The sequence below is a fragment of the Emydura macquarii genome, unplaced genomic scaffold (genome assembly GCF_026122565.2).
Source record: "Emydura macquarii macquarii isolate MOO-44397 ecotype Brisbane River unplaced genomic scaffold, CSIRO-AGI_Emac_v2 contig_2768, whole genome shotgun sequence".
In the NCBI taxonomy this organism is placed as follows: Eukaryota; Metazoa; Chordata; order Testudines; family Chelidae; genus Emydura; species Emydura macquarii.
In genome coordinates, this window is record NW_027132905.1 from 34,625,825 (window position 1) to 34,652,314 (window position 26,490).

At 59.3% G+C, this 26,490-nt stretch overlaps 1 protein-coding gene across 7 annotated transcripts in view; it reads right to left on the reverse strand.

Moving 5' to 3' along the window:
- Positions 1-26,490, reverse strand: part of HSPG2 (heparan sulfate proteoglycan 2) — a 144,257-nt gene that overhangs the window by 13,521 nt on the left and 104,246 nt on the right. For 4 of the 7 annotated variants that reach the window (XM_067567006.1, XM_067567007.1, XM_067567004.1 and 1 more), the window contains 24 exons: positions 22,504-22,642; positions 21,394-21,545; positions 20,812-20,938; positions 20,294-20,445; positions 19,730-19,868; positions 19,383-19,534; positions 18,840-18,978; positions 17,985-18,136; positions 16,726-16,864; positions 15,143-15,294; positions 14,645-14,783; positions 14,044-14,187; positions 12,249-12,383; positions 11,501-11,682; positions 10,383-10,575; positions 8,057-8,236; positions 6,992-7,252; positions 5,475-5,652; positions 4,942-5,039; positions 4,358-4,624; positions 4,002-4,114; positions 3,321-3,468; positions 1,843-1,959; positions 1,484-1,501 (listed from right to left, as the gene is read on the reverse strand). In XM_067567006.1, the coding sequence (XP_067423107.1) occupies positions 1,484-1,501; positions 1,843-1,959; positions 3,321-3,468; positions 4,002-4,114; positions 4,358-4,624; positions 4,942-5,039; positions 5,475-5,652; positions 6,992-7,252; positions 8,057-8,236; positions 10,383-10,575; positions 11,501-11,682; positions 12,249-12,383; positions 14,044-14,187; positions 14,645-14,783; positions 15,143-15,294; positions 16,726-16,864; positions 17,985-18,136; positions 18,840-18,978; positions 19,383-19,534; positions 19,730-19,868; positions 20,294-20,445; positions 20,812-20,938; positions 21,394-21,545; positions 22,504-22,642 (3,616 nt within the window). The remainder of the gene's footprint in view (positions 1-1,483; positions 1,502-1,842; positions 1,960-3,320; positions 3,469-4,001; positions 4,115-4,357; positions 4,625-4,941; positions 5,040-5,474; positions 5,653-6,991; positions 7,253-8,056; positions 8,237-10,382; positions 10,576-11,500; positions 11,683-12,248; positions 12,384-14,043; positions 14,188-14,644; positions 14,784-15,142; positions 15,295-16,725; positions 16,865-17,984; positions 18,137-18,839; positions 18,979-19,382; positions 19,535-19,729; positions 19,869-20,293; positions 20,446-20,811; positions 20,939-21,393; positions 21,546-22,503; positions 22,643-26,490) is intronic. The other 3 variants (XM_067567008.1, XM_067567005.1, XM_067567010.1) reach the window with 2 other exon arrangements.

Here is a 26,490-nt window from a genome sequence, read left to right on the forward strand (position 1 = left end):
GTGGGGGAGCTTGTGAGCACCACACCCGAGCCAACAAATGTTGGGCAGGGAGGTTCCAGATCACAGGCAGAAGCAGCCACTACTCAGCCCCCATCCCCAGCTCACCGTGAGAGATGCTCAGGCATCAGTGATAGCACTGTGGCAGACTGGAGTGGGGGCAATACCAGAGCTGTGGGGCCCAGATCACAGCTGAGCAGAGGGGACTGAGCTGCATGCCCTGGAGTGGGAACGGAGAGCACTGGGCATTGTGTCTGCCGTTGGCAGCCCCACTCGCTGGCAGAGGTACCCCTGCAGCAGAGGCCCCAACCCAGGGCATTTCCTATAGATCAGCAGAGCCAGGGCCCACAGGGGCTTCCCATTGAGCTGCGATGGGTGAGTCGCAGAGGCTTGGCGCTGCTACACTGGGTGGGCGGTGACGGGAGCAGACCAGCCGGGTGAGGGCAGTACAGCTGGAAAGCAGGGCCCAGGCGAGGGAGAGGTCCCTGTCCTCTGCTCATGGCTTAGCTGCTGGCAAGAGATGCTGATCAGCACTAGGTCTCAGGGTACCCCCACAGCAGTGGCGGGGCATTCCCAGCTAGCGAAGAGGCAAGATCTGGAGGGAGAGGGGTTGACGCCGTGGGAGCCCTGGGGCTTTGTGGCCCATGGGGGTCAGTGGAGTGCAGGCAGGGGCAGGTGTTTAACTCTCATTCCTCTAGTGGCAGGGCCTTTATCCCACAATAAAGGAGGCAGCTCCCCAGCCAGCGGAGGTGGGCAAGGGAGAGGCAGGTGCAGGGAAAGGAAGGGGGGAAAGAAGCAGAGGCACAGGGATCCCCTGGATTTTCACCCCCAAACTCCGAGCCACAAAGGGGCTGCAAAGGGCAGGAAGGCCCAGTCCATGGGCAAGCAAAGTCCAGCCCCGGGGCAGCCTGGGGCCTCGTCAGCACCAGTTACACCCACCCTCTGCAGCTGTCAGCTTCTTTGGGCCCTTTGGAGCCATGCCCACCGTGTCTCAGTGGTGGGGATGGAGCCAGAAACACAGGGCTCTAACCCCCCGTGCCAACAGGTTTCATTCATTGGCAGCAGTAGTAGGTTCTTATCCTGTATCTACATGGCAGTCTCTGGAAGGTGTTCCCATGAACAGACTCAACCCATCAGTTCTGCCCACTCCCTGAGGCCCACCAGGTCAGGCAGGGAGCTGCAGCGTGGATTAACCTGGTAACCCAGGAGCCGCTTCATCCAGCCTGCAGGAGAGCTGGGGACCTAGTGCCCCGGGATGATGTCACTTCCTGGCGAGTGACATCACTGGGACGATGCAATGGAGATTAAGCGGCAGCCGTGGCTAGTAGGAGTTAGACACACGAGGGCACGCCCGGCCCCGGCCTGCCCCAGTCACTCAGTTAGTCTGTGCCGAGTTTCAGCTTAGCCACCCGTGGGGTGCTGGCTCCCACGCCCCTGGCCCCAGGGTGGCTGTGAGAGAGCATCAGGCAGCAGAGTGCAGACTTACCTGAGTACAGAATGAGAGCTAGAGGGGGAGAGGGCAACCCAGCGGGCCGGAGAGGAGAGATGGAAAAGGGCACAAAGGAGGCAAGAGGGACAAGGATGGAGAGAGAAGGGAGGAAAAAGAGGCGGGTGAGTGAAATGATCCCGGCTCGCGAAGAGGCAGGAGCAGTCAAAAGAGGAGCGTGGCATGTGTGCCAGAAGGGCCCCTGAGCTACACCCAGAGGCGGGGGCTACCAGTGCAGTGGTGAGAAGCCCCTCAGCTCCCCCCTTCCTCCACAATCACCCTCCATCTCTGCCCTGGCTCAGGTCCCACCCCTCGCGCCCAGGGCAAGGCAGCGCCCCAGGCGGGTGGCCTCGGCTCACCATCAGCAGTGTCTGGCCGGAAGGTGATCTGGATCTCAAACTTCTTGTAGGCGTCCTTGATGGTGGGCAAGGTGAGGAAGGCCTGAGGGTTCTGGGTGAAATATGGCACCACCCGCTCTGCAATTGTGCAATGAGGGAGAAGGTCAGCGTGGGACGGAATAGAGCGTCGTGCCGAGGGGGGGCAGGGCCTGGAGCCTCCCCAGCCCCAACAGCGCAGACGGACACTGGTCCTTGGGCAGCTCCTGTCACGAGTCAGAGCCACACGTGGGGAGCAGGATCCCTGCTCCCTGCTAGGGCTGGGCTCTGGGATCCTGGCCTGCCAGTCCAGAGGGGCCTGTGGCTTTCAACGGCTCCACAGGAAGGGCTGGGCCGCACAGCAGTCCACAGCAGTGTGCGTGGGCAGGCCCGCGGCTGCCACCTCCACTGTGATGAATCGCAGGGACAGGGTCGGAGAGATGCCAGAGCCTGTTCCCCTGGACAGGGAGAGCTCAGCCCCCAGCTTGAGAACTGCAGACCCCCATTACCTCCCTCCCTTGCCAGTAGGTGACCATAAGAAGCTACAACATTGTTAGCGCCAATCCTCATGGAAAATACGGCAGAGCCATTTCTGTGGACTCTCCCACCAGCCATTCCACCTCCGTGATGGCCCGCGTCGGTCACTTCACAGCAGAAAGTGGTTACAGCTCTCCGGAGGAAGGTTGGAACACCCCTCCACCCACCTGTGATAGGCACTTCCACAGCCACCCCCTCCTGTGGCTATTGTGACCCTGACAGACATGGCCGGGCGTCCAGAGATGGCACCACATGACCCTACGCAGCCAGTGGCCGTGTCTCTGCACGGTGACAGCAGGACTACTTCCCAGACCTGCCGTGGCCACCGCAGCAGGAACGACCTGGGCATTCGCTCAGAATACCCGTGGAGAGTATCACTGATGGGCAGAGGGCACCGGAGAGCACGGCCACACGACGGTGCAGCCCAACCTGGAGGCTGGCGCTGAGCAGCGCCCGGCGGAGGCTTGAGTCCAGTACCCACAGCCTGGCAGGGCTCGAAACACCGTGTAGGCAGCATTGTTTCCTCCTGAGACACGAGTGCCTTGGCCCATTCAGCACTGCCCCTGCTGGCTGCACGCAAGGGGCCCAAGGGCAGATCTCCTCAGGACTGCAGGTCTAGGGCAGCCTGGGGTCTCCATCCGACAGGACATTCAGTCTCCTGTCCTCTCTTGGGTCAGTGTGGGGACTGTGCCGTGCATGCCACAGCAGGAGAGGGAGGTTGCTAAGGTGCCAGCCTGTTCTGAAGGGATCCCGTCCCCTCACCCTCGGCTGGAAGGACACCATCCGTCCATGGAGCCTCCAGGGAGTGGGACGCAAGGACAATGGTGGTAATGCTAGGGAGACATGAGGGACACGTCCCTCCCAGCTACACAGGTCACATCGCGCGGGCCCTAGTGCAAGATGAGAGGCCAGCCCAGAACACTCACCTCGGACTTTGAGCATGGAGAAGGCTGTCACCTTCCCTTGCCTGTTGGATGCCGTGCAGACGTAGATCCCGGCGTCTTCTGGCTTCACAGAGGGAATGGTCAAGACGTTGTTTTCCAGATGAATGACTTTGGGGAGGTCTCCTTCCAGCTGCAACCAAATGCCAGACCAGGGCATCACAATCTGCCACCCACTCCACCACCACCTATCTCCTCATTTGTCCACGACCCATCCATCCCCCATCCCACCCATCTGGCCACCACTCCACCTATCCACCCACCCATCCCCCATCAACTGATCTGTCCATATATCTGTCATCCACCCCTCCAACCATTACCAGCTGCCCACCCCCACAATCTGTGCATTCACTCCACAATCCCTCCATCATGCCCCCTCCCTCTGGTGTGAGCAGTGGTGGCCCAGCCACCAGGGGCTCCTGACACTCAAGCCCTCCTGCCACCAGAGACTTCCCACAACCGGGGGCTCCTGCTGCCGTTCGCACCACAGATTCCCTCTTTTGCGATGAAGCCCAGAGCGGTTCTGGTGGACCCAGGCTGCCCTCTTTGCTCATTGGGAGAGTCCTCGTAGCAGGACGGAAGAGTGGAGCCTAGAGGTCTTTCTCCAGCACAGGAGTAACTGCCCAGGGCAAAGGGGGTGGCATTCCTCAGAGATCAGACATTTACCTTGGTCCACTTGATCTCCGGGACAGGAAAGCCAGATGCCAGGCACGGGAATACTGCTGTCGACCCCACAGCGACCTCCTTGACCTCAGGCTGACCTGCAATCTGGGGGATGGCTGCAGAGAGGGAACAGAGTCTTCAGGCCTCAATCAGCGTGGGGGGTGGAACGTGTGGGGCACAGTCAGGAGAGCTTGCCCTGTAGAGGGCATGGCCGCTGCCTGACCCCTGAGCACCAGCCCAGCCGATATGCAGGGACGCTCTGCCCTTTGTTCTGCAACGGGCACTGTGTGTACAGCACGTAACAGGGCACATGGCCATCGTGAGCTGCAGTGGGGAGGGGCGGGGGAGCAGACACTTACACTGCACGTGCAGGATGATGTTGGACTGGACGGCGCCCACGTCGTTGGTGGCAGTGCAGCGGTACTGCCCCGCATCCGACTGCTCCACCCGCTCGATCTTCACCATCCCGCCGCGGACGATGACCTCAGGGCGAATGCGGCTGCCCAACTTGCTCCAGGTGATGCGTGCCTGGGGGTCCCCGATGGCCAGGCACTCGAACTCCACCGCCGCGCCTACCAGCACGGTCTGCACCGAGGTGCGGATGTTGATCATCACCTTGGGCAGAGCTGGGCGGGGCAGATGGCAACGAGGTGAGCAAGGGGGCACCTTCCCACGTGCCACAGAGGGTGCGAGTGAGAGAGTAATGGTGCCCTCTAGGGCCAGGCCACACACAGCACCAGTGAGGGGAACTCTCCTTTAGCGGCTAAGCTGGGGCAGCTGTGTCACTTGCTGGCTGGGGGCGCCCGAAGGGAGGCCAAGGAGGAACACCTGGCCTGCATTCTGGAGCAGCGGTGGCTAGTGTACAGGCTGTGTGGCCAGCACAGTCCTGCTCAGCTGGCAGGGTCTGTGATCTCCCCCTCCCTGCGCCAGGGCCCCGACTTACCCTGGATCACCAGCCTGGTGCTGTCCTGGGCCTGCCCAGAGGGGCTGCTCACCCGGCAGATGTAAACCCCCTGGCACCCGCGATCCAAGTTTGGGATTCTGCAGTGAAACAGCAAAGAGATGGACTGGCTCCCTCGTACCCTGACCAAGGCCCCCTTGCCCCCCAGAAGTGCCACCCTGCCATGCCTCCAAGCCACAGAGGGTTGGAGCTCCCACACTGCACCCCTGAAGACAGCGGCTTATCCCTGAGGATCCGGGGGTGGATCTGTCCCATACAGCACACCCAGTCGGTACTGCAGTGATGGGCATTCCCACCTGATCCTTCGGCAATTAGCTCATGGCCTGAAGAAGCCTGGGAGAAGAGCCCCTGTGAGTCCTATCCCCATGAGCACTAGCTGCCCGTCTCAGCAGAGATCCTGGGCTGAAGGGGGCAGCCCCTCTGCAGGGCATGGGGTGAATCCTTTTGGTTATGTTCCCAGGCATGTCCCAGGGAGGGCGGAGCCCTGCATGTGTTGGCCCCATGCCCCTCCTTACCGCAGCACCCCGTTGTGCACGCTGTGGCTGGCAGGGAGCTCCCCGCCGTCCTTGAACCACTCGATCCGCGCCCGGGAGTCTCCGGTGACGGAGCAGGTGAACTCGGCCGTCCCGCCCACGCCCTTCACGTCGCTCTGAGGTGTGACTTGCACGGACAGAGGGGCGCTGGGGGCTGATCCTGCAGGGGGGCCGAGACACAAGGGTACCAGCTATGGCCACCAAACCCCAGCCGCTGGGGGAGCTGCCGCGGACCTGTGCTGCATGAGTAACACAGCACCTGCCACAGGGGGAGGGCAAGGGGACGGCAGTCGGCCCCGCTCCGATCCCTGCACGTGCTGGAGCCAACAGGGCGAGCTCGAGGGGACCCGCCGAGCCCCTGCCAGACGGTCCTGCCCCTCCAGCCTGCGCCTCTGGCACCTAAGAGGCAGCCCCCAAAGTTCTTGGCTGCTGGCATCCAGCATGACTCCAGCGGGGTTGGCATTGCCATCACAGGGTGGGGGAGGAGGGAAGGAGCAGTCCCATGGCATTTTCACAAGAGGGGAAGGGGGAACAGAAAGACGCCAGCTGGTCAGGAAAGCTCCGCCCCCTCCCTTCTTGTTAATAGTAGATCGGTCTGTTCCCCACTCCCCGCCTTGTGAGCTATGGGTCGGTCTGCTTCCCACTTCCCCCCAGTAAGGAGTGGGTTGGTCTGTTCCTCGCTCCCCCCGCCATGAACAGTGGATCAGTCTGTCTCCCCCACCCCTCCCCTTGAAGAGAGCTGTGAGTTGGTCTGCCCCCGTCCTGTGAGCAGTGGGTCGATCTGCCCCCCCCCCCCCCCGCCCTTCATCCCCACCTGCCCAGCACCCTGCCAGGGCATGGGTAGGGGAGGGAAAGAGAGGGGAGCCTGCAGCTGCAGGAGGGGCAGAGCCAGGCTGGGGCTGGGGAGAGTTAAGGAGCCATTTGGCCTGGGCAGAAGCTGGAGGCTTGGCGGATCTGGGGCCAGCTGCCCTGGCGCTGTGCCTGCCCCGCACTGCGCCACGGACGGAGCAAAGCCACAATGTTCCCTTGGTCACACTCGCCTGCGTCGGGCCGGTCCCATGACTGGCTGGGGTCTGACTCATCTCTGGAGCTTTGGGGTTGGCAACATGGCGGGTGTCACCGTGACTCCATCGCCCCTCTGCCCGGGCCACCCCGTCTCCCCCTCGGGCCGCACCGCCGCTCCCTGGGCTGACCCTCTCCCTGGAGCTGCCCCGTCCCTGCCGGGCCGCCCCATTGCCCCCATCCCTGGGGCCACATCACCATCACCCCATCGCTCTGCTCTCTGGGCTGCCCCCCATCCTGGGCTGCACCCCCACCTAGCCACTACCCCTCACCCCATTGATCTCTCCCTGGGCTGCCCTCCTCCCTGGGCCGTCCCCCTCCCTGGACCACACCTGCTCCCCCCTTTGTTGGAGCATCATTATGGCCCCACCCGCACACTCTCCAGGGCAGCTCCCCCAGTGCCAGTCCCTGTCTGTGCCCTCTGCCCGAATACTCACCCTGGACGCTGACTTGCGCGAAGGTCTCTGCAGAGCTCACCCTGTTGCTGACGAGGCAGCGGTAGGTGCCTGAGTCCTTGGGCACAGCCGGGCTGATATGCAGGGTGCCTTCCCGCAGGACGGCATGGCTGGACAGGCTGCCGTTGACTTTCTCCCACTGGTAGCGCAGGGGTGGCGTGCCGTGGGCCAGGCACTGCAGCTGCACTGCCTCGCCTGCTTGCACCGAGACCTCCTCGGGCAGGCTGGTGGCATAGGGAGGTGCTGGGGGGCAGAAAGGGGGCTTTAAGGGGTCAGCCGAGCACTGCCTTCAACAGCACTGTCTCCCCCATCACCTGGGGCACCACCTGCTCCCACGGGGCTGTTCCCTCCCTCCCAGGGCCACCACAGCCATGACTCCATCGCGCCCCCGTCCTGCGTGGGACAGATAGGCCTGAGCGACTGCTCACAGCTGCCAGGCTGTGGCACATCTCCCCTGGGATGGGAGCCCCATGGCGGGGCCATTGAACGCTGCTGTGGTGCAGGCATGGCCGGCAGGAGTGATGGGGGCTTAGCAGGTCTCCATCCTCGGCGCTCCTGGGTCTGCATGTCTCCCACTTCCTGGCCCTGCTTTTCCCAGCCAGGGTAGTTGCCCACAGCTCTCATCTCACATGGGGCCCATAGTGATCAGTGTGCTGCCCCTCACTGGCAGCCCTGCCTCACTCCACGAGGGGGTTGGATGGCCCGTCCCCCAGTCCTGCACAGACCAGGCCTGGCCAGGCAATGATCAGCACCAACTGAGTGAGAGCCTGGTGCCCAAGTGAGCCCGCTGTGCCCCAAGGCACAAGGCGCTGCTCTGTGCAGGCAGGGGCTTCACACAACCCAGCCACTAGATCCCCATGGCGCAAACTCATCTTTAACCTGCCCGTCCTCATGGCACACACCACGGTTTGAGCCACTAGGCTATGCCACTTGGCAGCCCTGCCCCAGACTCCCCTGCCAGCTGGCATGGCCACAGAATTACGGGGACCTGAGGTCACAAAAGTGCTGGGCACAGGGCTAGCTCCCCATGTGGCACGGGCGCCTTACTTTCCACGTCCAGTGTGATAAAGGCTTCGGTGAAGCCGACGGCGTTGCTGGCATTGCAGATGTACTGGCCTGAGTCCTGCTGGGCCACACGGGGGATGAGCAGAGTGTTATTCACCACCTGATGCTGCCAGGGCAGTGGGGCCCTCAGCTTGGACCACTGGATGGTGGGAGAGGGGTTGCCTGAGGGGACAAAGAGACAGTGAAGTGCTGGCTACACAGGCCCCATCCCAACAGGCTCAGGGCTGGGCCGGGGTGAGCCCGCCACTAACTGATGAATGAGGCATGGCTGCCCTCACTGTGACTGATGAATGCTCCTCTGGTCCCGACTGGATCACTAGCTAGACAGAGCCCAGGCACCATCCCTAACCTAACTCCTCCATATAGTGCCACTGGATGGCTCCTGAGGTAAACCCTTCTCTCCTTCCGCCTCAGACTGCTGGTAGGGGGAGAGACCGCCTTTGCCCTCCTCAGAACACGGGGCTGCCATGAGGACTAGCCTCACCTCGCTGATATTGCGGGCCCACACAATGGACCTGGATGGCATCATACGGCCACAGAGCTGGAGGAACTGTTTCCATGTAAGTATAATGTTCCCAGCTTCCCTCACGGCTGGTGCTCAAAGACTGTTAGCAGGAGGATCACAGGGCCGTGCGACCAAGTGCTACTGAAAATGTACGTCGCCTGGGCAGCATGCAAGTTTTTACAATTTTGATGGATAATATTGATGGTTAATTTTAAGCATTTTTTTCCAATTTTTATCAGTTTAAATTTTCACAGTTGTGGGAAAATATGGAGGAGTCAGACAATGGGGGCATCAGACAATAATTACTTAGTGACAGTCAATGCTGAAATTCAAATAGTTAATGCTTTATAACGGTTAAACCACAAACTGGCAACATCACATGTCAAAATATACAAAGTAAATATCCTTAAATCAAACTCTAGTTCTCAAGCAGCGTTTTTCTTACTTTGCCTAGCTGTAAATTTCAGTTATTATTGAAATATTTTGTGTGTGTGTGTGTTGAAATCGACACTCACTGACATTTACTGATAATCTAATCTAATCTAGATAATAAATCTAATCCAAGCCTAAATATAACAAAATTACCAGCAGCTAAAATAACCGCTCATAAAGTGAATGCACAAAATGTTTCTGTAACCTGGCTTGGCAGCCTGCTTGAGGCTGTAATTGGCTTTGACTACTACAATCACAAGTTACAATGTAATAATAAAACCACAAAAAAGGAACAAGTAAAAAAAGTTAAAGAGAGAATAATGTTAATTAATAGCACATAAATGTTAGTATTGGAGACATAAATCATCCTGTGGAAAATGTTTCATTTAAAAATACACTCAGCCACAAAGCACACAGGGAATTCACTCATTTAAACCCAAACTAAGATGGTTTAAATTGGCTAAAGGTGTCTCGATTCTTTGTAGCTGAAAAGGTGCAGGATAATGGCAATGTAACCTTTGAAACAAGTCACCGCAAGGTAAAGGTGTAACTGTCAGTGGATTAACCACAAATCAGCACATAAAACTAACAAGTAACATAAAACCCTGTCGATTGTAAAGCAAACCGGCTTCGTAATCCTGGCTTGATAAGCTTTGCCCTTCCGTGCTCATGCCATCAGATCTGTAGTTGAGGCAACTTGACTTAACAGCCCAAGTTGAACCGACTATTCAAACCCTTCTAATTCAATGGCAGACCCCAACCTTACGTACCACAGGAAGGAATCCTGTGCTCTCGCCTGTCTTTCCTGGATACCAATGTCTGGCTTCCCCCTCTGAAACTCCCCTGGACACCCACCCATTTAAGCCAGGCTTGCTAGCAGTGGTTTCGGCAGGTGTTCATTGGCTGGTCACCTGTCCAGCCTGGCTCTAGGCTCATGTGGGTGGCAGGAGCCTGGCTTTGCTGGGGTGGGGCTTGTGGGTGTTCACCAGTGCCCTGGGATGTGTGACACGCACTCCCAGGTGGGGAGTGCTCAGGGGTAGGACTCAGCCAGCAGCACAGCGCTGCCCACAGAGCATTGCTTCAGGGAGAGAAGTGCCCACCAGCACTCTGGCTGCCCTTCGAAGTCTCCCACCTGCAGATGGAGCAGGCCTGACCCTGTGTAGCTTGCCAGGTCTGAGCCTCAGACCAGGGAGGGGGAATGGGAAGGCCAAGCAGGAGCTGGCAGGAACAGGAGGCATGGATCTCTGTTCCAAGTCAGGTGGGACCTACTTCAGCCTCCCCATGGAGCTGCTCCCCAATTCCCACAACCAGCTTTGCCCTACGAGTGGGCAGCCCCATGGAAGCCAGAGACCCTGCCTGGCACGCACATACCTGTGGCTGAGCACTGGAGGGTTGCAGTTTCTCCAGCTACCACTGTCAGTGTCGGCTTCACTGTGATCTCAGGGGCGCCAGGCTTTCCGTGGGCAGTTTCCACGCTCACATCCACTTGGGTCTGTGCGGAGCCGATGGAGTTCTGGGCCGTGCAGATGTAGGTGCCGGCGTCTTCAGGCTTGGCTGCCGAGAACTGGGAGCAGAGACACAGCATCAGGGGCAGCCTAAGCCTGTGGGTGTGACTGAGCTGGGGCAGAGGAGGCTTCCGCATAGGCTGGGATCTGGGGATGTAGGCAGGCGGCAGGCAGCTGCTGCCCATGTTCAAGTCAGGGTGCAGGAGGCTGTCTCTCAGCTCAGAGCTGGGGCAAGGGTGGCAGCCACCCAGCTGTGAGCCCAGCTCGCAAGGCGCAGGAGGCTGCTTCTGGGCTCCCCACCTGGGATGTGGGCAGCTGTTACCCAAGCTGGCAGCTGCCGCCTGGCATCCCAAGAAGCTGGTGGCTGCCGCCTAGCATCCCAGCTAGGAGGTGGGACCAGGCGGGAAGCCGGTGGCTGCTGCCCGGCTCCCTGAGAAGCTGGTGACTGCCGCCAACCTCCGTTCACTGGGTTTTTTGCCGCGTATCCTCTGCCTGTGTCTCGCGTACCCCCAGGGTTACGCATACCACAGGTTGAGAAACTATGCTATAGATAGCAAGACACGGCCCCGGAGCACAGCCAGCAGCAGCCCTTCCACATCCGCCAGGCCCAGGCCAGGATTTTGGGGCGTGTTAATCAGCATGGAGCCAGTGGGACCCGGGGTCTGCCTATGCCCAGCAGCTGCGGGGCAGGCCAGGCCAGGCCAGGTCCCTGTCCCAGTGCAATCCAGGCAGACTGATCAGTCATGGAGGGCTGCCCCCTGGCTCAGGGTGGGCACTAAACTTCGCCAAGCCTGCACTGTGGGATGGGGGCTGGCAGAGGCGGTTCCTTTGCTTTCAGCTCCTGCTTCGAGGAAGGGCCCTCTGCTCCCTGGAAGGGCAGGGCAGGGCAAGACTAGGCTGCAGTGCCACCATGGGCGTATCCCCTGGTGACCCCTAGTCCCATGGGCCACATGAAGAGGGCAAAGGCCAAGCTGCCCGGCTCACCTGTAGCACCGCTTGGCTTTCCAGGGGCAACAAGGTCTGATGCTCTATTTTCTGCCTCACGCCCAAGCGGCTCCAGCGAACCAGCGGGCGTGGGTCGCCCATGCCAAGGCAATCCAGGCTGATGGACTTGCCCACCTTCACCGTCACGGGGCCCTTGGGCATCACAGACACTGTAGGAGAGCCTGGGAGGGTGCGGGGGGAGGGGTGGGGTAAGGTCAGTGCTGCTAGAAATCTGCATGCAGCCCACGCGGGGCAGCCAGTGGACACCCCCCAGTCTGCTCAGCCAGCCCGTAGGCTTTTGGGCCACAAGCACTGAGAGGCATGTCAGGGGGATGGGAGAGGGGCCGACAGGGACATGCGATCCAGGCTGGGAGGCTGTCGGGGGTTAAACCTGCCCCATCCCAAGACCACCCCGTCCCTGCCCACGGGCTCCCTGGCTCTCCAGCCCCTAGCATGAGGAACATCCCCAGGCTCCGCTGGCTGCAGGGCAAGTGGCCTGTGTTGGCCCCACTTCCAGAGCACCGCAGCCTGCGCAGAATCCCATTCCTGTAGCACAGCCTGGTTTGGACCTGCCGCCAGGACTCTCAGCACCTGCCCGGGGCAGGAGGCGGCTGAGCCGGACCGGTGTGATACAATGACAATGCTGGGTGCCAGCCAGCAGCTCTCCGGAGCCAGTTGATGAGCTGGGAACCCAGGCCAGCATCCTGACTGCCTGTGCCCCAGCTTCCCCCCGCCGACGGCATCTCACCTTGCACCATTAAGTTAACCACACTGTTGGCCACTCCGTAGCGGTTGGCAGCCACACAGCGATAGGGCCCCTGGTTGCTGGGGCGAGCCCTGGAGATGGTGATCACTGAGCCATTAGGGCTGATCTTCACATTGTCTGCAGGGGACAGACACAGGTGAGCAAACAGCTGATCTCAGCACCTGAGCTGTGAATCCTAAAACACCAACAGCGCCCCCTGCTGGGAGCTCCCCCCATGGCTGGGGCGCCAGCCTGCTCCCTCCTCTGCCCTCTGCTGGGAGAGGCTGGCAACAGCACAGCAGAGAGCTCCCGCAACACCCAGGCTCCCATGCTAGCCTATAGTGCCTCCTGCTGGCCCAGGCTGGGACTGGAGGAGCTGAGCTTCCCTGCAGCCTGCCCTGTGCCCTGCAGCCCCCTGTGCCCTCACTCTAGTGTGAGCCCGGGGAACCAGGCCCATGGCTAGAACAGGGGCCCATGTGTCCTTGGCCCGGGGAAGGGCGGGCTGTTGGTGCTCACACCCCAGATCTGCAGAGCCCAGCAGGTATCCTGGCCCCATGTGGAAGGTCCCACAGAGAAGGGAGCACGACATAGGCTCTGCAGCATAGGCGTGCGCAGCACATTTCCTTAGGGTGTGCACCCAGGGAATCTTTCTCAGGGGTGTCAAACTCAATTCCGCCGGCAGGCAACATTTGAATTACCCGCCGGCGGAATTCTCGCCGCGTCATAGTCTCCGCCGAGACATGATGCGAGAGAGGGTATTTTGGCAGCAGATTGTGGCGTGTTCCCATCTGCTGCTAAATCTCGCAGCTCCGTCCGCCAAAAGATCGTGCGCCCTCCACTCTTTCGGCGGCAGCTTTAAACACAGCGAGACGGAGCCACGGGCCACATCAAAAAGGTTTGCTGGCTGGATAAAAAAGGTATGTATGAGACCCCTGCATTATGGTGTGCCCGTGTGCACGCCTATGCTCTGCAGGCTCCTGGCCAGGTGACAGGAGCGCCCCTCACAGGAGACTGGGAGCTGTGGGTCTGAGGGAGCAGGGCTAGCACTCATAAGAACATAAGACCCACACTGGGTCAGACCAATGGTCCATCTAGCACAGTATCCTGTCTGCCGACAGTGGCCAATGCCAGGTGCTTTCACAGGGGTTCTCAAACTGCGGGTCGGGACCCATTATGGAGGGGTGACAAGCTGTCAGCACCTGCGCATGCCATGGCTGACAGCAACAGCTCTTCAGAGCTGGGTGGCCAGAGAGCAGCAGCTGCTGGCCGGGTGCTCTGAAGGAAGCGCCGCCCCAAGCAGCAACACAGAAGTAAGGGTGGCATGGCATGGGGGGTGGGTGGCATGGCACGGGGGGTGGGGGGAGGTTCGTAACTTTTTTGGGGTCATCACAGCCTGAAATATTTTCAAAAGGGGTCCCAGAAAAAAAAGTTTGAGAACCCTTGCTTCAGAGGGAATGAACAGAACAGGCAATCATCGAGTGATCCTCTCGTGGGATCTTGGAGAGAAGTGGGGGCAGGGAGAGGACAACAAGGTCTGAGGGGAGGGATGCTGGTGGAGGGGGTTATTGGATCCCGTAGGGTGGAGGGGTACTGGACCCTGTATGGCGGGGGCTGGGCAGTATCCTGGACCATGGGGCAGGGATACCGGTAGCATGGACCATTGCTCAGTTCTGGCTGCAATCCCTATGTTGTCCTGCCCATGTGCAGGGAAGCCAGCTGTAGCTGGCCTGCGAAGGGATGCAGGGAGCCCTGGGCAACTCAGCCCCGGTGGGGGGCGCAGGACAGGGCCGCCCTATACCTTGCAGTTGCTGCTTCGGGGCCATCTTCCAGGTGATGTTGATGGGCCGGGCGCCATCATGAATGCGGCACTTGAAGGTGGCGTCCTCGCCCTGGCGCACGGCAGTGCTGTGCGGCTCAATGGAGATGATGGGGCTCTGCAGACCTGCCAGGTGGGGAAGGGAAGCAGGCTTAGACCAGTGCTACTCACACCTCAGGGATTCAGAAGCAAAACCTGTGATCAGCATTATCCCAAAGAGCCACAGCAGTGTGAATTCACGCTTGCAGTGACTAGTGCTACGTGTCAGTATTCACACAGGGTGGCAGGGGAAATACTAGTTTTTGTATCGAGAATTCTCACAGCAAAGTGACTGACCAAGCAGTATTATTTTATCAACTCCAACTGGTTAATAACACAGTAAAAGCCTCCTGCTGGGCTAATAACTTGGCTAATCACACAGTGTTTAATATTGTGTGCTGCAAAGAGCTGCAGGAGAGGCATTAAAGTGCCAGTGGCGGTTCGTGGGGCTCGGTCTGAGTCTCATTGGTTAGACTATCCCGGGGAGCCCCTGAGCCACCGACCCTAGGACCAGTCGCCCTATCACCAGGCCAGACAGACTTACGGTAGGAGGAGCTGGTGCTGGAGGCGATGCTCACAGTGATGGAGGCCTCACGGGGGCTGGCACCGGTGCTGATGCGGCAGACATACTCGCCGGAGTCAGCTGCAGAGACCTGGACCAGCCGCAGGCGGGAGCCGGAGACCTGGTAGGGAGAGGAGCCCAGGAGTCAGAGAGGAAGGGCTGCACCATCTGTCAGCAGCTAGCCCTGGGCAAGTCCAATCCCAGCTGCGACAGCCACCGAGGGGCCAGAGACACGGCAGCACCAGCCCAATCCTTCCCCGGGCCACCAGGCTCGGACACGGGGAGGTCACTCAGTGAATGCTCAGCTCACCCATTGCACGGGCAACTGTGTCCTGCCTGGATCCCACAGACGGAGCCCTGCTGGGCAGAGAGCCAGCCACACCCTCTCCTCCTCCGCAGAGACTGAAGCAGCAGCTCCAGCATCCCGCAAGGGAAACCAATCCAGGAAAGATCCTGCCCCACCCCCAGGCTGTCTCCTACCTGGTGGCCGGCCGGCAGGGAGCCCCCCCGCTTGTGCCATGTGACCGTGGCTGGCGACTGGCCTGGGACGAGGCAGTTCAGGTCCAGGGTCTGTCCCTCAGTGATGGAGGACGAAGATGACTCGATCTGGACGGGGGGTGCCACGCCTGAGGCTGGAGGAGCCGGGGGAGGGGGTTAGGCTAGGGGTGAGGTCCCCTCTCACAGCAGAGGAATTGGAGATAGAAACCACCTGCCACAGCAGCTAGTCCCTCCCCCACCCCTTGGCCGGAGCAGCAGCCCCTCAGCTCAGGTGGCCTGGTGCCAGTAGCCCTTCCCCTGGGAACTGTCCCGCAGCCTTCATCCCGCTGGCAGGGACATGTTGGGCTAGAGGATCCCTGATTCAGGTCCAGCCCACCACTCCCAGCCATCCCCCATCACCCCCCAGAGCAGCTGGTGATAGCAGGCAGCCCGAAAGCACACCCCCTTGAATGAAGGGCCAGGGTCGGCTAAGCCAGGTGGTGGGACAGAGCAAGACGGCCTGAACTCCCCAGCTCAGGGCTCCAGAAGGGCCTCTCAGACCTCGTCCTGGCATCGCCACACAGTGCTGGGGAGGGGTCCCTGCACACTGCTTCCCCCACCGGCCTGAGCCTGCACCAGTCACAAGAAGCCCCACCTGCCACTTTGGAGCAGAATTCCCAGTCTCCCAATGGAGCTCGTTTGATCCCCTCCGCCCAGGCACCCCACATACTGCGCTGCCCCCCACGTTTCCCTTGCTCTGCCCTGCGCTGCCGCCCCAGGGACTGAGAGGGCACGCTACCTGCCAGAGATGCCAAGGCCCCTGGGAGGCAGCATCAAGTACATAAGGCCAGGGAAGGCTTATCCTTCCCTGACAGCCTGGCATGGCCCTGCCCACACTACGCCCCCTCCTGCTGCATGGCATGGGCTGACAGTGGCAGTTTTAGCCTCTCCGTGGAAGTGGGCGAGGGCTGGGGTACAGGTGGCCAACCAGCTGGGGTGGACCAGCTCGCCCGAGGCCTAGTGGGTCAGCGCTGTGCTGCTGGGGCAGGCCGGGCCAGCAGCCACTCCCGCAGTGCTGGGGCAGGGCAGGCCAGTGGTGCTCTGGGGGCTGGGAGTGTGGGGGCGGAGTGGGATGGACCGGTGCCGTGGCGCAGCACAGGCCAGTGATGTTCCAGGGGCTGGGGTGGACCAGCCAGCCCGGTGTGTGTTGGGTCCATGCTGGTTCTGGGGCAGGCTGGGCTGGAACTCTGGCGGGGGGGCAGGTTGACGCTGGAGTGGGGCGGTTCTGGGGTGCAGGACACCAGCCTGAGGCCAGGGTGGGTTGGGGTGGGGCAGTGCTGGGGCGTGGGCTCCAGCGGTGCTCAGGCCGTCCAGCACTGGGGCCACCTGGCCGACTTGGCTTGTGCTCAGGCCTCCCGCGGTGGGGCTCTGATGGGAGAGGGGAAGGAAGGGGTGGGGCTTCGGGAGGAAGGGGTGGGGACAGGGGTAGCCTCCCCAGAAGGGTGGTTCATGAGCTGCCCATGGGGCAGCAGCTGCAGGGCACAGCCCTGCCTCTCCTGGGATGCAAGCAGGCTGGGCAGGCTTACAGTAGGATGGGCCAGTGCTGTCCTCGATGGTGACGATCAGCGCTGCCTCCTGGGTGATGGAGCCAATGCTGACGCGGCAGACGTATTCACCCGAGTCAGCCGCCGAGACCTGGGGGATGCGCAGGTGGGAGCCGGAGACCTAGCAGAGAGAGGATCCATGATAGACCAGAGCACACTTAGATTCATAGATCAAAGGCCATAGCCTGACCTCCTGCATAGCACAGGTCAGAGACCTGCCACACAGGAAATCCTAGAGCAGAGTGTGAGAAAACCTTCCAACCTTGGTTTAAAGATGGCCAGTGATGGAAAATCCACCACAACTCTTGGTGAACTGTCCCAGTGGTTAATTACTGTCTCTCTGCACCTTATTTTCAGTCTGAATTTGTCTAGCTTCAACTACTAGGCATTGGGTCATGTTAGAACTTTCTCTGCTAGGTTGAAGAGCCTGTTATTAAATATTTGTTCTCCGTGTAGATACCTTTGACTGTAATCAAGTCACCCCTCAACCTTCTCTTTGTTAAGAGAAATAAATTGAGTTTTTGAATCTACCACTGTAAGTTATGTTTTCAAATCCTTTAATCATTCTTGTGGCTCTTCTCTGACCCCTCTCGAATTCATCGGCACCCTTCTAGGATTGCTAGCACCAGAACTGGACCCAGATTCCAGCAGTGGTTGCACCAGTGCCAAGCACAGAGGTAAAATAATCTCTCTGCTCCTACTCAATATACCCCAGTTTATGCATCCCAGGATTGCTTTAGCTCTTATGGCCATAGTGTCACACTGGGAGCTCAAGTTCAGCTGATTACCCTCCTGACCCCCCAAATCTTTTCAGAGTCCCTGTTTCCCAGGATCAAGTCCCCCACCCTGTACGTAGGGTGTGTGGTCTTTGATCCTAGATGTTACATTTACATTTACAAACGCATACTGTTTGCTTGCGCCCAGTTTACCAAGTGATCCAGGTTGCTCTGTATCCGTAACCTGTCCTCTTCAGTATTTACCACGCCCCCAATTTTTGTGTCATCTGCAAACAGGTAGCAGCCAGCCCCGAGCCTCCAGTCATCCCTGGGGCCCTCTGCTCCCAGGAGTTGGGTGCGGTGGTTGGCATCTGCTGCCAATTGCCTGTCTCCTCACCCCTGGCAAAGTCCAGACAACTCCTCTGCCTGGAAGCCATCAAACACAGCCCTCCCAGGAGCAGGAAGGGAATGCAGGGCCCAGGGAAACCAGCCTGGAGCTCAGCCCAGCCATGCCTGGTGCTGTACCTGGTGTGTGGCCGGCAGGGGGCCGCCCCGCTTGTACCACATGACTCTGGGCTGCGCCTGGCCCGCGACGAGGCAGTTCAGGTCTAAGGTCTGTCCTTCGGCGATGGAGGATGAGGAAGATTCGATCCGGATGGGGAGCGCCACGCCCGAGGCTGGAGGAGCCGAGGGGGAGAGTTACGCTGAGTGCAATGTCGCACCATGGTGCCAAGGGCTCCCAGGACAGAGCCCAGCCATGGCAGGACAGTTCGCAGGGGACCTAGCTCCAGGGGACTGCACCCCAGGCCCGCAGGCACCGGGCTCCCCCACCATACAGCCAGCAATCCCTTGTTCTTCCCTTGGACCTATTGCCCTGGCTCCTCTCCTCCACAGTCCCAAGTGAGCACTCAGACTCCCAGGGAAGCCTCCCCCATGCAGCTCTGGGGGGTGTCCCACATGGCCCCTACCGCACACGGCTAGCCCAGCACTGGGGCAGAGTCTGTGCCCTCCCAGAATTCACTGTGGTTAGCCAAGGCAGATCCTACCTGCCCTAGGACTCCAGAACCCATCTGGCCCCACCCTACCACCCACAGCAAGGAGGCTAGTGCCCACCTCCCTGCACTGGGATTCCAACCCCCTTCGGCTCCTGGCCTGGCACCCCCATGTGAAGCCCCTGCTATACCCAGAGCCATGCTGGGGCCCAGAGCCAGTCTCAACACGCATCTCCATGGAGATGGGCAGGATACAATAGGGGAGGGGGCACTGGCTCCCCAGGGGTCTCTAACATTGGCCCTCAGCCCCTGCCTGCATGGGCCCCTGGCACGGAGTCCCACGCCCATTCGCCCCTCCAGGTGTGGGCCCCACCCCGCCCAGACATACAGTAGAAGGAGCCGGTGCTGCGGGGGATGGTGACGATGACGGAGGCCTCCAGGGGGCTGGCGCCATTGCTGACGCGGCAGACGTACTCGCCCGAGTCGGCGGCTGAGACCTGGGGGACGTGCAGGCGGGAGCCGGAGACCTGAGTTTGGGAGAGAGGGCAGAGGCCATGGGGCTAGGGGATGAGGAGGGCTGTGCTCAGCAGGGCAGGGCACGCGGGGAGCTAGTCTCCTGGGGAAAGCCTGTGGGACAAGCCTTCACCAGACTGGCACAGAGTGTCCTGGCAAAGCTTCTCCGACGCCCACCGCCCCCCAGCTCCCATGCAACCCTCCTGGGGCAGGACTGGAGACACCATGGCCCTTGCCAGACATTTGGTTTCCAAAGCGTCGGCTGCCCCTTGGGGGTTTCGTTGTCCAAGGGCACCAACCTTCCTACCACTCGGCGGGCAGAAGCCCCTTCCTCCGGCCCCGGCCCCAGCCACGAACAGGGGATTTACGGCCCCTGGGGCCACTGTCATGAATTCCTGGCCCCTGTGAGCCCCCATACCTGGCTGCTGGCCGGCAGGGAGCCCCCCCGCTTGTACCACATGACTCTGGGCTGCGCCTGGCCTGCAACGAGGCAATTCAGGTCCAAGGTCTCTCCCTCGGCGATGGACGCGGAGGAGGTCTCGATCCTCACCGGGGGGGTGACGCCCACAGCTGGAAGAGCCCAGGGGAGCAGAAGCTCAGCACAGAGAGCTTGGAGACGGCGAAGGACTCGTCCTGCCAGGCCCTGCCAAGCGCCGATCAGGCTGCAGGGTGCGTCAGCCAGCCAGCCAGCTTCCTGGCCCAGACCAGCGCCCGCAGCCCCCGCCCCCGGCCCGGAGCATGCAGCCCAGCCCCAGCCAGACTCACCGTAGGAGGAGCCAGCGCCGCCCCGGATGGTGACAATGAGCGAGGCCTCCTGGGTGATGGCGCCAGTGCTGAGGCGGCAGACGTACTCACCCGAGTCGGCCGCCGAGACCTGGGGGATGCGCAGGCGGGAGCCGGAGACCTGGCGGGCAGCGAATCATGCACAGAAAAGGTCCATGAGACGAGGGGGCATGGGGAGCTGGCCAGGCTAGTACTGCGGGCAGGGTCTGACCCTCCCACACCCTCGCGCCCTCTTGGCCCCAAATGACCCCTCCTCAGGCTCTGTGCTGAGGGTGTCTCTGGCTGGGTCTCCTGAGAGGACTGCTTAGCCCTGGTCCCTTGAGCTCTCCTGGCCAAGGGGCTCGATCGTCCTCCTCTCGCTGTAGCACCTGACAGGCTCCCACCTCTGCTCCCTGAGGTACCAGAGCTGAGCCCCACAGCCCCAATCAGGAGGACAGGGTGCCCAAGGAAACCCCGAGACAAGACCTCCTCCAGGGAGGGCAAAGGGGCCCAAGGCCCAGGAAACACCCTCCATAAACGCCCGCCTGGCTCCCCCGGGTATCCTACCTGGTGAGTGGCCGGCAGGGAGCCCCCCCGCTTGTACCACATGACTCTGGGCTGTGCCTGGCCCGCGACGAGGCAGTTCAGGTCCAAGGTCTGTCCCTCGGCGACGGAGGACGAGGAAGACTCGATCCTCACGGGTGAGGTGACGCCTGGGGCTGGAGGGGCCAAGGGCAGAAGGTTGGAGCTGGGGGCTCTGGCTTGCGCCCAGAACCACAGGAGAAGGGATGGAGCAGGTTGCCAGTTCTCCCCCCGGGGCTGGGGCCGGATCAGCACCAGCAGGGAGCTCCTGAATGCCCTGTCTGGTTTAGTTCATGGTCCAGCCACTTCCCCAGGGGCCTGCCCCACAGCCCCTTTTGAGAGCTCAGAGCCATCCCATCAATTCTAGTAACCTCCTTGGGACAGAGATCTCCCCTGGGACTGTAGCACCAGCAGGTGCTCAGAGCTGCCCCTTCGGGGTACAGCAGGCTCCCTCCATCCTTGGCAAGTGGCAAGCACAGTGGCCATGCACGGTCCGGACTCACGGTAGGAGATGCTGCTGCTCTGCGGGATGGTGATGATAAACGAGGCCTCCTTGGTGCCAGCGCGGCACACGTACTCGCCTGAGTCAGCACCTGAGACCTGGACCAGCCGCAGGCGTGAGCCGGAGACCTGAGGGGTGTGTCACAAAGAGCCTGGAGTCAGGGAGGGGAGGGCAGGCTGGTGTCTGGAATTAGCCCCAGCAATGCCTCCTCAGCGCAGGCCAGGTGACCCCGCTGCCCCCAGCTCCAGAGGACAGAGTCGGAGTGTCCAACCTGCTTTGGGCAGCACGGGGCTGCTTGCCTGGCTTCCGGTGGCCTGAGTCCGCTGCTCCCTGCTGGTCAGCTGCCCAAAGCAGGACTCACCCTCCTATCGATGTACGCTCCCAACCCTTCTGCTCCCAGGGATGGGAAGCCGCTTCAACTCAGGGTTCTGCGTCTGCTCTGGGGCATGGCAGAGCCAGCTCATTCCCAGAGCTGCACCAGGGACACCCGGGAGCAGAGCTGCTATTTTCACACGATAGCCACATCCCCCAGGCCCAGGGGAACCTGGATAGAACCTCCCGCCGGGCCTGCCTCAGCTTGTACCTGGTGGCTGGCTGGCAGGGAGTCCCCCCGCTTGTACCACGTGACCGTGGCTGGCGACTGGCCCGCGACGAGGCAGTTCAGGTCCAGGGTCTGTCCCTCAGCGATGGAGGAGGATGACGGCTCAATCTGAATTGAGGGGGTGATGGCCAGGGCTGGAAGAGCCAAGAGCAGGGGATGGACACGGCCGACAGCAAGTTCTCCGGGCATTTCATACCCCCACGCCACGTGGGGATGGAAATGACTCCGGGGTCCCAGCCAACCCCGGCTGTGTGGCCCAGCTGTAAACAGCCCAGTGATTGGGCTTCCCCCGGCAGAAAACATTCCCAGTGCTAAACTCTTCCTCTCTCCCTCCGAAATTTAAAGGGGGGATGACCCCCCAGCCTGATCCCTGCAGGATGCCCCTGCACAGAAGGCAAGCGGGACATTGCACCCCCCTCACCCTAGATCTCAAAGGAGGGCAGGGGATTGGATTCCACCCCCCGCTTCCCGCATGAAGAGCTCCACGCCTGCATCCTGGGGTACAGCTCAGCCAGGCAGATATAGAGGAGGCTGACTCTAAAGCCCATCCCCCAAGGCCCGTGGGCTGGGCCAGGCCAGGCTGGGGAAACCGGAGTAGAGGCTGCAAAGTGCCCGCACCCCCGCTTTAAATAGCGATCCTGCCCCAGCCCTGAGTCATGGGCCAGCTGACGCTCCAATACACGGGCAACCAGCCACGGGGGGAGGCGGCTCTTCCCCACAAAGGTGCATCAGCAGCCATCGCCCCCAGCTCTTCAGCAGCGAGGGACATGCTAATTATGATACTGTTTATTGCAGGAGCCACCCGAGACCCCAGCTGAGATTAGGGCCCACTGCGCTGGGCGCTGCAAAGACACAGAGTGAGAGACAGTCCCTGGCCTGAAGAGCTAAACAGACGAGATAGAAAAAAGTAGGGGAAACTGAGGCACAGGTAAGTTTAGCAGGTCAGTGGGAGAGCCTGGCATAGAACCTAGCTCCTCTGAGTCCCAGTCCAGTGCTCTGTCCACTAGGCCAGGCTTCCTACCACAGAGGTACAGAGCCGCCCCTTGTAGGACACTGGACATCTAGCCGTTGCTGTCTGTTGCCTGGACTTACTATAGGAGGACCCGGTGCTGCCTTCGATGGTGACAATGACAGAGGCTTCTTGGACCATAGTGCGGGTGCTGACATGGCAGACATACTCGCCCGAGTCGGCCGCCGAGACCTGGGGGATGCGCAGGCGGGAGCCGGAGACCTGGTGGGGAAGGAGCCGGGAAAGCAAAAGTCAGGGAGAGAAAAGCACAACCCCCCCATCTGACATCATGGCTCCAGTAACATCGCCTCAGGGCAGGAGGGGCATCCTCCATCCCCAAGGGCCCTTTGCACTGGGACTGCCACGATCCCAGCCTGTTAGCAATGGAGAAAAACCCAAGTCCCACCCTGGGAGCAGCCGTGCATTGTGGGTAGTGCTGGCAGGGTGACAGGAACTATGTATATGTGATGGAGTGGGAATTTTTCATATGAATAGTGTATGTGCCTTGTCATGCTGGGTAGACTGGGGGGGCATTTAACATATGGGTTAACATCAATATGTCAAAATCATAACCATTCATGTAAGACATGCTATGTCAGGTACTGTTAGAAAGGTTGTAATATGCTAAGTAAGATGACAATACTTATGTTCATGTGTGGTATGTGAAATGGAAGTTATAGATATATTTGATATATCTATATTTCAAATTGTGCTGCCTGAGCAACACCCCAGATAGGATGGTGGCAGGACGATAGCCTGCTTAATGGCCCATTAAGACAGTCACGGATGCAAGGGGCCCAGGAAGAAACTAAAGGCATACCTGAAGAGTTACCAGGATTGGTCTATGCAACTCTGGACTCCATTTTAGTTCTTGTAACATTCCACAAGGCCACATGGCCAGGGACAGAGATCAAACCACAGGAACCATTTTGCCTTTGTTCCTGTCCAGTTACTGACATATATCTGCCTCTGGATCAATTCACTTGCAAATGAACTGAAGGACTAAGGCCCATCCAGGTGTTGGAAGTATACCACAGGAACTGTATAAGCCTGCAACTCCACATTTCTTTTAGAAACCTGATGTACATAGACTTTCAATCATTTGTATGTATCTGATTTGCTTTGACCCTTTAACATTTCTCTTATGGTTTCTTTCTTTCTTTTTACAATAAACCTTTAATTTTAGTTACTAAGGATTGATTGGCAGCGTGGTATTTTAGGTAAGATCCAAACTTATATTGAACTGGTGCTGTGGCTGACCCCTTGGGGTCAGAGGGAACCTATTTAGTAAACAGCATAGAGTTTACATAACTGGTCTCTTTACCGGACCTAGTGCTGATTTGGGAGCCAGGAGCTGATATGCAGAAAAGGGGGCTGTGTGCATTTGTGTACTGGCTTCTGTGGGATTCAGAAGTGCAGTTTGTGGCTGGTTGGGAAGTCTGGCTTCAGTGCCACCCACCAGTGCTGGGAGAATCTGCTCGCCGTTTGCAGCCTGCCCTGACCTTGGCATTACCAGTGGCTACCCTGGGCATGGGACGGGTCACATGCCTCGGTTTCCCCAATGTGGTGCATGGGTAACTAGGTGGCGGGAAAAGGTGATTTAGGCCTTTGTGATGTCCTGCACCCCATGTTCAGCCTTCCAATATAATTGTGTATTGTTTTTTGCAAAGTAAGTCATATAAGATGTGTTTGGTATGCTCACGTGGTACTGATCATTACTGTTATAGTGATATGTTTGTTGCAGTGTCCTGTGTATGGTTATGAGGCTTCATGATGTAATGTTCCCATGGCTTGAAATGTGTCCAGGCAAAACTCTCCAGGAGCAGAGGGGCAGTTCACACTTTGTCAAGGCGTGTATAGGACAAACCCAGCTTAGCTTTCTATGAACAAAGGGCTGACCTGGGCATTAAAAGAGAATCAGTCGGACTCTCGAGCGAGTTACCTCCTTTCCCTTGGCCAGCTTAGAACCACGATGAGCTAATACTCACTGACTCAGCACGTGGATGAAACCATACAAGGACATTGTTTGTCACCTGACCTGGGGGCGGGAAGGCAAAGCCCCAAAGGGGAGACTGATGGAAATTTATAAAAAGGGGAGACATTTGCCATGCTCTCTCTCTTTCACCTTCATCTACAAGCAACTGAAGTGGTGACCAGAGGGGAGAGCCTGACGGAAGGGAAACCAGCCAGCATGTGGTGAGAATCACCTAAATTTGTAAGGTTTGTAAGCTGAAAGTATGAAGCTTAATTTAGAAAGCATTTTATTTTTGTTTCTCTTGATCAAACCTGACTTGTTATGCTTTGACTTACAATCACTTTTGTAGTTAATAAATGTGTTTCTTTGCTTTACCTAAAGCAGTGCGTTTGGTTTGAAGCATGTGGGAGACTCCACTTGGAGTGACAAGGCTGGTGCATAGCAATGTCTTTGTTAAATTGGCAAACCTATAGGAGCTTACATTGTTTAACGGGCAGCACTGAACATTGTAAGACAGAGGTTCCGAAGGTTGCGTCTGGGATTGGGGGGTAGCAGCTGGGGTCATTCTGTTATATAATTCAAAGAGTGGCTGGCTCGAAGCACTCACTCACTCAGCTGGGAGCATTTTACAGGCTGGAGGTTGTGCGTGAACAGCCCAGGAGTGGGGGTTTCACATCAGAGCAGAATAACACGGGCTCCAGAAGTGGAGGATTGGGGTGATACAGCAATTCACCGGTGGATTGCACCAGAGGAACGTCACAGCCTTGTCTACACTCAAAAAATAGGTCGACATAATATATGACGGCTTACAGCCACTGCAGTAACTACTGACGTGGCTGATGTCCACACTGCCCTCCTTGGGTTAATGGAGTGCATCCACACCAAGGGCACTTCCCTCTACCTAAGAGGGACAGTGGTCAGCTGACAGACCAGGCAAGACAGCTGGCTCCTGGCTGGCTGCCTTCTCTCCCCTCTTCCTGCTTCCTGCCAGGAGCCAGCCCTGGGCTTCTCCCATCCTTGTTCTCCACCAGGAGCTGCGGGAAGCTGCCAGGGGCCTCCCCCCTCCCTGGCGCTTCTCTCCCGAGGAGTGGGGTCCAGATGCCCTGGCTTCTTGGCCCCCCAACACCTCTGCCTGGGTGTCTGCCTGGGTCAATTTCATGGCTCAGCCTAGCCTCCAGTAGCTTCTCCTGTCCCGGCTCTCAGTTGGGAGCCGGGATCCAGCCACCCAGGCTTGGGCTTTTGAGAAGAACGACAGCCCCACCACCACCACAAGGGGACGCAGTGTCTACATTGATATGATGACACCCTAGCTATGCCGACAAAAGCCCTATCCCTCTCTTCGAGGTGGTTTTGTCAAAAACCAGGGCAGTTTTATCGGTGGCAGGGGGGAGGAGGAGGATTGCCGCGTGTACACCAGCGCTGTTCTGTCGACAAAACTCTACTGTAGACTAGGCCTTACTCTGTGCAGAGACCCAGAGACAGAGGTGTGACCCAGACAGCGCCTGGCTGCCTGAGGCCCCATGCCCATGGAGAGTCCCAGATGACAATGGCCGCTCCCACTGCCCAGACATTTGGCATCTAGCAAGAAATGAACCTGGATGGGCCCCCCTCGGGCAGCCAGTGGCTGTGACCAGCTGGAGGAAGAAAGACTGGGGAGGGGCCAGGTGGGATTGTTAAGTGGGGGCTGAGCAGGGCAGGGGAGACAATTGGGGACTGGGACTACAGAGGGGTCAGAGGGCTCTGGGCTGACCCCGATGGACCACACTGTAACTTTCTGTTCTCTATATTAACTCAGGACTTTCTATGCTGGGTTCCAGATACCTAATAACCCCTCCTGTGTTCACACACTTGGGTAAGAGTCACTCCAGATCAGGGAGGTGGGGATGCATTGCGCCCTTGGGGTGGGATCCAATCCAGGGACTGGCTGAGGAGCACTTATGGCATGAAGCGAGGGTGCTGTAGGCTCTGGAGGTCAGTCCCAGGAGGCAGGGAAGCTCAGGGGCTGAGCCCAGTGAGTGAGTGTAACCTTATGGGGGGCTGACAGACTGAAGGGGACCCCCAGGGGCTGTTCCTGAGCTGTGGGAGCACCAGGCCA